This window comes from Sceloporus undulatus, chromosome 6 (assembly GCF_019175285.1).
Source record: "Sceloporus undulatus isolate JIND9_A2432 ecotype Alabama chromosome 6, SceUnd_v1.1, whole genome shotgun sequence".
NCBI lineage: Eukaryota > Metazoa > Chordata > Lepidosauria > Squamata > Phrynosomatidae > Sceloporus > Sceloporus undulatus.
In genome coordinates, this window is record NC_056527.1 from 33,433,902 (window position 1) to 33,446,845 (window position 12,944).

A 12,944-nucleotide genomic window follows, 5' to 3' on the forward strand; every position below is an offset into this window, starting at 1 on the left:
GAAGCATTTATTCATCAGTGTTTCATAATGTCAAATGTAAGAGATGTCCTTATTATTAAGTGGGGTTACTTTTGTTGATAGATCTTTGTTACTGTACTTTGAAAAATGTGCAAGGTGGCTTGTAAATCCACATTAGCAAATAATCAATCCATGTAATGTACTAACACAGTAAATCTGTGTATACGCCAGTTATGTACAGATCAAAATAGAAAAGGAAACCTATTAAAAATTAAATTAAAAGCACAGATTAAAACTAAATAATGAAGAATAGGTTAGATCAGGAGCTCAAATACATGTTTAAAAGTGTTTTTCTCTGGTGATAATTAGGTCAGATTATATTGCACAATGTATGTCTGATACTTGGGTATGAATCGTGTTTATTCCCAATTTAGAGTTAAGATACTGAAACAATGGGATTTATGTATTCCAGTTCATGCAGTGATAAGAAAGCTAAGGGCTAATACTTTTTGCTTGAAACATTAGTTACCAAAATCTTGGTATATAAAGTTAGTTTGCAGGGCAGTCAGGATATTGTCCTGGTATCTGAGTTGACTTGTATAACTGCATTAACATCAGAACTCTTCAAGATATCATACCCTTAACTTGTTTGTTTTAGAAGCCAGTTTTCTTCCAGTTTTCCTCTAAGGCACAGAATTCTTTTTGGTATCAATTTTGTGGGTTGCACATTTACATGTTGAAGCATTTGCTTTTTCCATTGTTGGTGAAGACTAGAAATGCATGAAAATAACTTGTTCTAAACTGTTAACTCCAGAACTTGGGAGTAGGGTAAAGATAATATTTAGCACTTTACACTCCTGCCTTCAGTGAGCTGTCTTGTAGATCTGGGGTGGTAAACCTCCATATATTTTGGTCTACAACTCTCATTAGCCCAAGCTGTGGTAAGGGATGGTAGAATTTGTGGTCCAAAACATCAAACTGTTGAAAGGTTTATCACCCCTGCCATAAAGTCCCTGAATTTTAAGGGTATTTTGTTTTGTGTGCCCTCCCCTTTAAGAAGTATAGTTCAGCAAATTGGTAGTACAGTGGGACTTCCTTATCCACAGGCTTGCTATCCGCGGATTTAAGCATCCACGGATGGCAAGCCCCCATTGTCCCCAGCGGTGGTGTAAGCATGTCATGCTGCCATTAAAGAGAATGGGACTTGAGGTCTCACATTTTTTGGTATCTGTGGGGGGGGCGGTCTGGTGGGAACGGATCACCCATGGATACCAAGGTCTGACTAATATTTTACTTATAGTACATTATGAGCTGTAAAATAAATTAGCAATAGTAAATACATGTCTATACCACCTATCAATGCACTTAAGCACTCCTTAAGTGGTTTACAATGTGTATGTTAATAGCCCCCAACAAGCTGGGTTCTCCTTTTAGCGACCTCGGAAGGATGCAAGGCTGAGTTGAGCTTGAGCCCTTGGCTGGTTTGAACTCGCAACCTTGAGGTTTGTGAGTGAGTGGTTGCAGTACAGGCATTTAACCACTGCACCGCCAGGGCTTCTAAAATAAATTAGGTTATCTAAAAGGCTCCCATCCTCTTTGAAGATGTTGAAGGGACTAAGTTCTACTAATTAAATTATTCAGTTATGGCAGTGGCTCTTTTGTAAACAATTGCAATAACCCAACATCAATGTGGTGGTTTTGTGCAGCTCCTTTATGTGAACCTTTGTGGAGCTGTACCTAGTTTCTGTGACTGGTTCATAATGATGAAACTGCAAGATTACAGGAATTGACCTAATAACTCTGTGTTAGTTGTTCAAGAGCAGTCCAAACTGCTATGCAAGGATTTTCTCACAATGTACTAGCCTCTGCAAGTCCCTTTAGTGCTAGAAGGAACTAGGAAAGCAATAAACAGTCATGAAATATTGCAGATTGTATATTGCAGCCAAAGAACCAGCCAAAGGGAGACTGAAAAGTGTTTGAATAATATTATAGTAAAATCTTAATTTCTGACCGTCAAATGAGCTGGTGTGCTTTTCCCATCCTTCATTGCAATATACTGTATATTTTTAAAAAACCACACACAGAGCAACTTTTAAATCATTGTTTCCATATGCTTAGTTGAAGGGAAATAGTACTGTAGTACTGTTAGAATCTCCTCTAAGCAGCTAAGGCAGAATTGAATGGCATTTGACCCTTTGCTCCTTTCTGTTGTTGTGACTCATTGTGGGTGAATAATTTATTTCTGAAGGCATCATCAGTGTAGCCGTTACTTCATCTTGTGGATTTAATGTGCTTGAAAACATTAACAATTGAATCGGTGGCAAGGATACTAAGTTATACATTCTGCATATGAAAATCTTATTAAAATCTTGTGGTTGTCTTTATCAACACATCTCATTACTTGTGCTTAATTGTTATTCTCTTAAAGGAAAATTGGCATAGCACCTCTGCCCAAATTACTTGAGTAATAAACCTTAGTCAGTTTTGACACAGTAATCTTGATTTGTCTTTCTATTGGTGTGGTTGCTTTTAGCCAAGGGTACTGTTGGCAAGGGTGGATACAACTATGCCTGAGTGGGGAGTGTTGCAATGGAAGTGTAGACTGCCTCTATTGCATTGTGTGATACATTACAGCCTCTGGGCCTTTCAAATGGAGGAGGGACCAAAGCCATTGAAAGAGCACACAGTTTTCATATAAAAGCTCTTGTCTTTACCAAGTTGGAGACCCAGTAATATCTCCAGCTGAAAGGATCACATAGCAAGTGATGATGGGAAACCACTTTCTGAAATCTTGGAGAATTATCAGAGTATACAATACTGATGTGATATGCTTTAGCTCATTGCCAACTTTTCTTTAAAATGAAGTAGACAACATGTAGTGTACAACATGTATATTTCTTCCACTGGGGGAAAAATTACTCCAAAAATCTGCTCTAAGGATGATGATTCTTCTGCTTCACATAGCAACATTATTGCAAGCATGCATGTTAAAGTACAGGAGTTTGTTTTAGTGCAGGTTGATATTTCTGTCTTGTTCCCAAAACTGGAAATGCCTTCCAGGCAATTCTGATTCTGGTAAGAAAAAAAATTATAAACACATTTTTGGCAGGAATGCAGTGTGTGATAGGTCCCTACTAGTCAAAATTGGCCTGAGCCCTGACAAAGGTGGGTTACAGACCGCCGAAAAGCAGCGCTCTGCCGCCGCCACCACCGGTTGCTGCATCTGGGAACCGCAGCAACCAAACCGTGTGGTTCCCAGATGCAGCGAAGAAGCACCAAAATTGCGCTTCTTCTTGCGCCCCGGATGGGACGCCGTGAGGCGCTACTTGCACACTCGCAGCATCACATCCGGGGCGCGACGTACAGATGCTATGCGTCCGATATGTCAAAATGGCGGCGCCCGTGTGTTTAGGGTGCCACCATTATTACGCCCCCGTCACGTGCTAGGGGTGAGGCCAGTATGGATGCTAGGTCCTCGGCCAACCCCTAGCACGTGACGGGGGCGCCACAAAGGCCCGTTTGTAACAGGCCAAAGTTGCCTGCCCCTGTTCAAAAGAAAAATAATCAGCTATCTGGCACAAGGCAGCCTTGTGTGCCACTCTGATGAAGAATGAGAACTGCTAGAATTGAGAACAGTGTGGACTAGAAGAGTGTAAAGATATTATAATGGTTGATTGAAGAGGATTCTTTCAACTTTTTATAATGTTGTATCCACACTAAATTGTGTATCAGACTTAATAATTATCCTTGCCGGGAAACTCTAGCATTGTGGTTCTGTGAAGAGGTTTAGGGATCTCTTAGGCTGCATCTGCACTGCTGAAATAATAAAAAAAAAACCTTAGAATGCCATGGCTTCATGCTATGGAATTCTGGGAGTGGTCTACCATTTAAAGCCCTAAATGGCTTGGGTCCAACCTATCTTCAGTACCGCCTCCTTCCATATAATCCTCCCTGCACACTTAGAGCCTCAGGGAAAAAATTGTTACAGCCTTGTAAAACAAGGCTGTCTATGACCTCCCAGAGGACCTTCTCAGCTACTGCGCCCAGATTATGGAATGGCCTGCCGGACGAGATCCGTCATATTACCACTCTAAACAGCTTTAAAAGAGCTATAAAGACGGATCTCTTCCGGCAGGCCTTTCCTAAATAGTTCTCTGGCTAGCAGAAAGAAAATCTAACTGCTGACCTGACTTCACCACAGTTATTGTATTGTTTTTAAGTATGTTTTATGTTTTAAATTCTACATTATTTAATTGTATTTTAAGAGGGGGTGGATTGAGGGTTCAGACTGTATATTTTAATCTTGTAAGCTACCTCCATTGCATTTTGTAGAGAGGCGGGATATAAATAGATTATTATTATTATTATTATTATTATTATTATTAGGCAATTAAATTGGGATCAAAATGGTTTATTTCAGCAGTGCAGATGCAGCCCTAGAGAATTCTCAGCTGCCTAAGGAAGCTATAGTTCAAAGGATTACTTTGGATATAATTCATAGCACCATTATCACAAGCATGCACATTAAATTTTATTTGGCCAGATCTCAGCTGAATTTTAGTTTAAAAACCATAGTTATAAACAGTTATTTTGTAGTTAGTTGAGTACATGAGCTTTAGACCAAAAAGAAAAAAGAAAAAAGAAATACAAATAAGAATGTCCACCACTAGATTGTTCCCCCATCCCTGATCATTCATAAGCAATGTAAGCGTATTTCTTTATCTTCATTCATGTTCGTCTTTCTTGTTTTTATAATTCCTGAAGTTTTTTACAATAGCATAAAAAAAATCACAGTGGTAACTGTATAGGAGAGATTTCTGATTGAAACTGCTCCTGGGAGCCTTTACCCAATAGAGCTGTAATACATATGTACTACAGTATACCTATGTTGTAACATATTGGTTCATCCTCTTTTCCCATGGTAGGCAGATGACTTGGAGGTCCTGTCAACATGATTCTGTCCCTCTAGAAAGGAAGACAAGAAAGAAATCTTATGAAAGGATTTTCATGCACTCAAGTATTTGCATGAATGTTTTGACTTTTATCCCTTGGGTTGTGTAGTTACTTGTATGCTTGGACAAGTGAGGTTCTTTTCTCCAGAGTAAATACCATGCAGCCCTCAGATTTCTTCCTCTTTTTTCTTTCTCGTTGTCTCATAAGTCAGTGTTTTCTTTACATCCTCTGTATCAGGGCAGCTCTCCAAATGATGTTGCACTGCAATTTCCAGCGGCTCTAGTAATCTTAGCCAGTGGTGAGAAATACTAAAAGATGTGATCCAACAACATCTAAAGGATCACATGATTTCCACTACTGCTCTTAGTAATGAGACTAGAGACCTTTGGTATATGGAAGACACAGAGGGGAAAACAGTTGGGCTTGTTGATGTGTTCTCATCTTCATAGTGGTTAAATGGTGTTGTCTTTCCTATATTCCTCCCACATCACACCTTTATCCACTTGAGATTTGTGAGAGTCTTGCATAGTCCACTTGCAGTGGGTTACATTGCCCAAGAGGGTAGATGTGAACAGCATTCAATAAAATCAGTGGGAGAATGCCAGAATAAAAAGAAGCCTTTGTATTCTAAAGGATGCACTAGTGTAGGCTGAGTAACCTCAAATATACCAGTATTCCATAACAACCAGAACCAGGTGCAAAATGATGGCTGGTGTAGAGCCATAGAATCACTACTACGTCATGAGCATACCTGCAGGTGACTTGCACATAGAACAACAAATAGACAGCTTAAGTTATTACCAAGCAGGGATTTTAATCAGATAACCTTTTTGTTGAATAATTGTGAGTCTGAAAGTCTGCCGTTTTTATTACAAATCATCCAGAAAGCCATCAGATTCTAATATAACTTCTGCACATTCTTGTTTTAAAATATATTGTTTGGTTGCCTGTATCCTTATTTGTCTGCTGTTGTCACGTCATCTGCGCTCTGTTAAGGATATGAGAATAAGTAAACAAGATCATATTTTTGTGGCACTACTCATTAGCTCTTGCTTAGCATAGCCTAGGGTGATGAATGATGGGAGAATCAGTCCAGCACATCATGCCTTCTCCCTGATACTACTAAAATGCAGTGGTATGCAAATATCTGTTAGTCTATTAAAATATAATTCATTAATCATTTAACTTACAAATGATAGGTTGTAGAATCAAAATATTAAAATATGGATTAATCAGTTGATGATGACGTTTAATGTTTAAAAAGATTAATATAATCTGATGAATGATACTGAGTAAATAGATTTTCATTTGGGTGTAAGCGGTAATACCTCCAGCCTTATTTCAGGTTCTGAAGTTTGTGATTCAAAATTGATTTGGCTTTGTGTGGGGCTGTTATCTATTCCTTTTCTTCAGCTAAATGTTTTTTTGTTTTTTTTTAAATTATTGTCAGGGAATCTGTGTTTTGCTGTTACACTGAAGCATGTTACTTCCACACTTCTAAATAAATGCCCCCTTTGTTTTGATTCTTTCCACATCTGCTTCTGTTCATGTGGCTCAACTTGTCTTTAGAAGCCACATTTTCAGTATAACAGATGAAGCACAAAAAAGTGGGGGATGTGATGGAAGGGCAGCTTGCAACCTCCATATTACATTGGCTGTGTTGTTTCTAGCTATGAATTATTAATGGAGTCATGTTTTTAAAATGGGCATTCATATGTCCTTATAATGTCAATGAAAAATGTGATTAGCAAAGTATTGAGAACACTCCCTATTTTGTGTTTTTGATAGAGACCTTGCATATAGGGGCTAGAACTGTGAATCAGTAAGTCTTTTGTCTTCATCACAAGCTCACAGTTTAGGCAAACCAATCTTTTTCTCAATCCCAGTCTTTATTTGCAATAATAATATTAATAATAATACCATCATTTCAAGGTTGCTGTAAGAATTTGTGAATGTGATATGCCTTCAGCATTCAACATATAAATTCTAAATGGTATTTATTTTGGAGTTTTAAGTCTAAAACAAAAGCAAGTAATCAAATCATACTTGTTGGTTTTTGTTCACTTAGACACCTAGCTGTTGGGCAGAAGAGATATTAGAAAAGAGATCGCATCAGCGTTCCGCTTCATGGGGCAGCGCTGATCAACTCAAAGAAGTAAGTGCTTAACAGTCTGGCAACTAGGAAGCCCTCAGTTTTCACTCTTACAGTAAAATGCTGTTTAAGTATTCTGCACCTTTTCATGGGTGCATAAGCATGCTTTTTGCTCCATCTTTCAAGTTAAGGTTCCTCCGAATAGATGAATAGCAAGCGTTGGGGAGTCAGAGTAGATTTCTGTGGGAAGACTGGCATATGAACTGTTTATTGTTCCACAGTTAGATATGTGATAAAAAATAGATGATCAGAGTCGTGTGAACTTCTGAAATATCTATGAAGAGATTATTGAAATGCAGCATAATACTGGCCCGCACATTCTTGTGGTCTTTATATCTAGTCATTTCTAACATGAAATATAGTTAATTACTTTGAATCGGGAAATAGAAGTCATTGTATCATCTTTAAGGAACTCTTCCTGATGTTGTAGAAATGGATATTGAATATTTGAGATGTTCTGCTAAAATATTAAGAATTAGGAGTAAGTCAGAATGATATAGTGGCTTGAGTGTTGAACTAGGACTTAGGGAAGCCAGGGTTCAAATCCCTGCTCAGCCATGGAAATTCACTGGGTGACCTTGGGCAACTTGCTCTCAGCCTTAGAGGAAGGCAATGGCAAATCTCTTAGGAAAAATTCCTCCCCCCCAAAAAAAATCTTATGAATTGGAGTCAACTTGAAGGCACATAACAATATAGAAACCAAATTACCTAGACTACAAAAATGATAGCAGTTACTTAAAGTATTGAGTGGATTGAATACAAGGGTAACATTTTTGGAAAGTTAGAAAAATTTCTATGTTACTTGAGTATTGTGATTACAACTCACAGAAGCATAATTAATTGTCTTTTTGAATTGTGCTGTATATATTTTTCTATATAGGACAAACAAAATGCACTCTTATTTTTAGTGTGGTTTCTGATCTTCAAAGCCAAGTAGGATCAGCCCTGGTTAGTACTTGGATGGAATACCATCAACAAATACCAGGTGCTGTAGGCTATATGTCAGAGGAGTGAACTGGCAAAACCACCTCTTGAGTATTCCTTGCTGAAGAAAACACTTTAAAATTTATGGGGCCACCATAAGTCAACAGGTGACTTGAAGGAACATACCCATGCACACTTTTTTAGAAGCTCCAAACTCTGTAGAACTGATTCCTGGATGATTTGCTCTGGTTAGCTAGTATTGCTACCTGGCTGTTAGCTTAAGATCAGCTTCATTGAGCTATTTTAACTTATACACACAAATGATCAAAAGCCATTGTTTTATTATGGGAAAGGTTGCAACTCTGATCAATTATGTAGCTACTGAGCTTTTCAGTGGAAGAAAGTAAGCAATAATGTTTGGGAATGCATTTTCTGCAGCAGGAAAATGTTAGTATTGCAGATACAAAGCACCTCTTTGTCTTTGAAGACGTAATATGTTCAAAATTCTAGAAACAATTCAGAATTAATGTTCAGAACTCCTGAGACAAATTCAGGATTAATGTATCCTTTTTCCAAGGTAGATGCGGTATATGATTTACGTCATTAAGCTTTTATGAACATTTAGATATGCGATTCTCAAATGTACCACTTTATCTTGTCTAAAGTATCATAAAAGTACTCTGTTCAGCTAAATGTATAGCATTAATATGTTAACTGTGTAGAACAGGGAACTTAGCTGAGGATGGCTAAATTTTATGCAGTAAGCAGCAGTCACAACCTACATTTATGTCTTAAGAGTGTGATATGGCATTTTTGCAGTTAGTATTTGTTAAGACTGGTTTCACACACACCCCAATTGTAATCTGAAGATGTGAGCAGTGTGTGTTCTATTCCTCTTAGTTTGATTTTCTTCTCATCAGATTGCCAAACTGAGGCAGCAGCTCCAGCGCAGTAAACAGAGTAGTCGTCACAATAAAGAAAAAGAACGTCAGTCACCTCTCCATGGCAACCATATAGCAATCAATCAGACTCAGGTAAGCAGCCCATTGAGCTTGTTCAAGCAGCATTCCCCCCTCACCTGAGAGAAATAAAAGAGTAAATATCCTTTCCAGTTCTGAATTCCTGTTTTCATTTTAAATTTGTATATTTTTTTTTACAATATTAATTGTGGATAAAATTATAGTCCATTATAATCAAGCTGCAGGTAGTCCTAGAAAAAGATGAAGAAACTTGCTTTTTTAAAAAAAATTAAACCTTCAGGAAAGACATGATTTTAGCTTTCAAGATAGTCCAATAGATTAAAGAACTTCAGTTTGTCAATTTTAATAAAATGGATACCTTGACCACTTATTTAGTCATGGTAACTTGCCTATAAATCTCTTTAAGTAATATAGAAAATCTGTGCTTCTAAATGTTTGTTAGTTAACTAAAATGACTAACTGCAGGAACAGCAAAAGAGCAATAATAAAGGCATTAGCCTCCCAGCCTGAGGCCTGCCATCAGCACAGAACAATACACATGCAAATCACTCCTGCATTCCCAAGCTCACACAATATATATAGACCCACTTTTTCCAGGCAAGCATTTTCTGAGGATGCCAGCCACAGATACTGGTGAAACGTCAGGAAGAAAATCTTCTAGAACATGGCCACATAGCCTGAAAAACCCACAAAAAACCAATAATAAAGTTAATTTGTCCTTATCACCTTCTTTAATTACTTCTTGTTTCACATTTATATATTATCTTGCTATTGATTGTGGTATAAAATTGCTAACAAATAATCTGGTAGCTAACAAAAAAGCTTTTATTTAGCTTTTATAATGGCAAATAAAACAAAGAGCTTTTATTCATTTTCTTACACATATTAAGAAATGTGCAGAAGTCTAAGGCCTGAAACACATGGGCCAAAAGAAGCAGCTTCTGGCTGCTTTGGGGGCATGGTGTTTAGATGATGCACTCCAGTTCAAAGGACTGGAGCAAAAAAGGAGTCATTTTAATATGGTTCCTGTGGCACATTGCTTGGGACCTTAGGCAGTATCCCACTTTGGAAAAAGACTGTGTAGTTGCTATGGTCCCGACCTGGCACAGCCAGAGGCCTCTCCTTCCCAGCTGTCTGCTTCATCCCTAAATTATACTTTTCAGTAAAATGCAAGTGAAACTCTTAATGTTTTTTTAAAAAAACTTACTGTTGAAACGTTGCACACAACAGAAGACCTTTTGTAGCATTTGACAAGTAAGAGACAGTCCAATCAATTCATTTCTTCAAGAGGTTAATGCTGTGGATAGTAGCTCCTGCTCTCCTGTAGTTGTGAAGAACTGCAGCAACTCAACCTCCCTATTTTCAAAATGAGTATACTTGACTTAATATTATGTCTTTAAGGTGCCTCAAGACACTCTTACTGCCCCACTGGCAGATTTTTGTTTTTGTTTGTGGTACACTAGATTTTCCCCTTTCTTGGTTTGGCTTTTTATCTGAAACTTTCCCCCAGTAGTATGTTTTTTTCCACCTACATTGGAAAAAATGTCATAGCTGTTGTGCCAAACACTCCTGAACATATTTTGTTTAATTCAAGTATGGCTGATGTAGCTATTTTCACAGCACTTACACATTTTCAGAAAAGCATCAATACATTAAAAAAAACTTTTGTCAATAGCTGACCAGATTGCAACTTGATTTTTGTCAGTATCTTCAGTAATTCATGTGCTTGTGTTACATCAAGTTTCAAATTTTAACTTGAATATCGTTTCAAATGTTCAAATAGAAACATTATTACAGTGGGCTTTGTGCACACATTCATGTTCTTTCATATCTATATTAGTCTACAAATGTGTCAGTTCAAATGACACAATTTTTATACGTGATTTTGTTTTATATCAAAAGTGGAGAACCTCAGACTCTGGAGCCAGATGCAGCTGCCTGCATCCCAATCTGGATCTTTGGTGTTCCTCTGGTGTCCACATACCCCTTTGCAAGCTTTTGTTCCTGTGTTTCTTCTTCGTGGTCTCTGCGAATCATACAAATGGGTTTCACTGCGCCTGCGCAGTGCTGCTCGGAACCTTTTCCCATTCTTAAATTAAAATTCCTAAGACATACAAGAATACTTGGCAGTAAGGCCTTTAAACTAAAATACTTGCATAGTTTGGTTTCCAACCTTGTTTTAATTCATGTTGTGAACCAGATGGTTCCTCATCCAGGAGAAAGATGTGGTATTAAATAAATAGATAAATAAATAAATAATTTTTGCCTTTGGACTCATCCACTACTGGAGTGTATACCCTGAGAACCTTTCTGAAATAGAATTCAGCCCTTGAGGCTTGGAAGAGGCTTCCCACCCTTGTTTTTATATCCATCTGTTTTAGCTGCACATGTGTGTACACATGCAATATCTCAAGAAGTGATTACCATGTATTAGTCTACAACATTTTTGAACTTCTTCTGAAGAATTCCGTATTGAGTCAGATATGCTACTTCAGTGTCTCACTCTTTATGGAGTCATGCTTCCTTAAACACGTTGAAATGTTTAATCAAATACTGTAGTATAGATTATAGTGTAGATTGTAATGCAGATTGTGGCATCTGTAATCTCACTTAGAAGATATGGAGTATGCTTGGGTAGAATCTTGATTGTTATCTAAATACTAAAGAGGTCATTTGGTTTGGTTCTGCCTTGACTGTATTGTGCAAGTATCTTCCTGCACAATCTGTTTGCTAATAAATCACTCATAAGACTAAATTGTTACACCCTTAACTAAGAGTAAGTTTATTGTATTCAGTGGAATTCCCTTCTCAGCATATTGTATGAGATCAGACTCTAGATCTGGTAAAGAACTCAAAAAGGAGGCAATTATAAACATTTGCCCACTGTAGCTGGAATTAGAAACAAGGTATCCATCTTAGTTCAACTGGTAAATAACAATTGAAACAAATCCTAAAGGGATGGATGGATCAGTTGCTTTCTATAGTTCACCATTTGGCTCTCTTCAGAAATGCCAGGCACTCTTATCTAAGACTTGCTTACATTTAAAAGGCTGCAGTAACAATAAGGGTGTACCAAGTAGGACCAGTCAGTCTTGCAGTTGCTTCATGGAGAGCTAGCTCAACATTGGGAAGAGGGGGGACAGGGTACAACTAAAGTTAAGAACAACTGTAGTAGGATTAACAGTGGACAGAACAGCACAAAGATGAGACAAAGTTCTGTCACCAGCTCCTTCTCACCATGCTGTCTCAGAGAAGTGGCTGTTAATATGAATTTGCTCAATTTATGTTATATGTTTGGTTCAGTTGTTTTTTGTTTGGTGCTGTGTCCTTTTACATAGATGGTTGAAAGAGTAGTTCATCATAGTGGTCGGCTAGACTCATTTTCATCAGAAATTTGCAGTTGCTGTTGGGCTCCTGGATTTAAAAAAATCACTGCATATCTCTTTGGTTTGCTATTTCTGTACTTTAAGACTGAGTTCAAAACTCAACCTTTTTTTCTTGTAAACACTGCACCTATATGTTTTAAGTGAACTGATATATCTCTTGCTTGCTCTAAAGGCTTCTCTCTCAAGATCAGTCCCTATGCCACTGTCAAATATTTCAGTGCCAAAATCAACTGTTTCACGTGTTTCGTGCAATGTAGAAGGAATTAGCCCTGAATTAGAGAAAGTGTTCATCAAAGAGAACAGTGGAAAAGAAGAAGTGTCCAAGGTAAGGTTGATGGCAAGAGTGTTATTTTAAAGGTCATAATATGGAAGTTAGCTGCAGTATGAATTTAGCAAAATGTCTTGAGTTACAATCATTTAATAGATAGAACCAGCATGGTGTCGCTTAGGTTTCCTATAAATCAGAAATTATTTGAAGGCACACAACAAAATAGATATCCTACATATGCTAACTAAAATATTAGATATTGGCAAACACCTGTAAATATTTTCAGTTAATAGTTATATATTCTTCAAGGGAAATGACAGTGT

At 37.6% G+C, this 12,944-nt stretch overlaps 1 protein-coding gene across 1 annotated transcript in view; it reads left to right on the forward strand.

Moving 5' to 3' along the window:
- Positions 1-12,944, forward strand: part of GLCCI1 (glucocorticoid induced 1) — a 45,396-nt gene that overhangs the window by 16,214 nt on the left and 16,238 nt on the right. Inside the window, exons 3-5 of the mRNA XM_042471040.1 lie at positions 6,980-7,066; positions 8,908-9,021; positions 12,526-12,678. Of these exons, the coding sequence (XP_042326974.1) occupies positions 6,980-7,066; positions 8,908-9,021; positions 12,526-12,678 (354 nt within the window). The remainder of the gene's footprint in view (positions 1-6,979; positions 7,067-8,907; positions 9,022-12,525; positions 12,679-12,944) is intronic.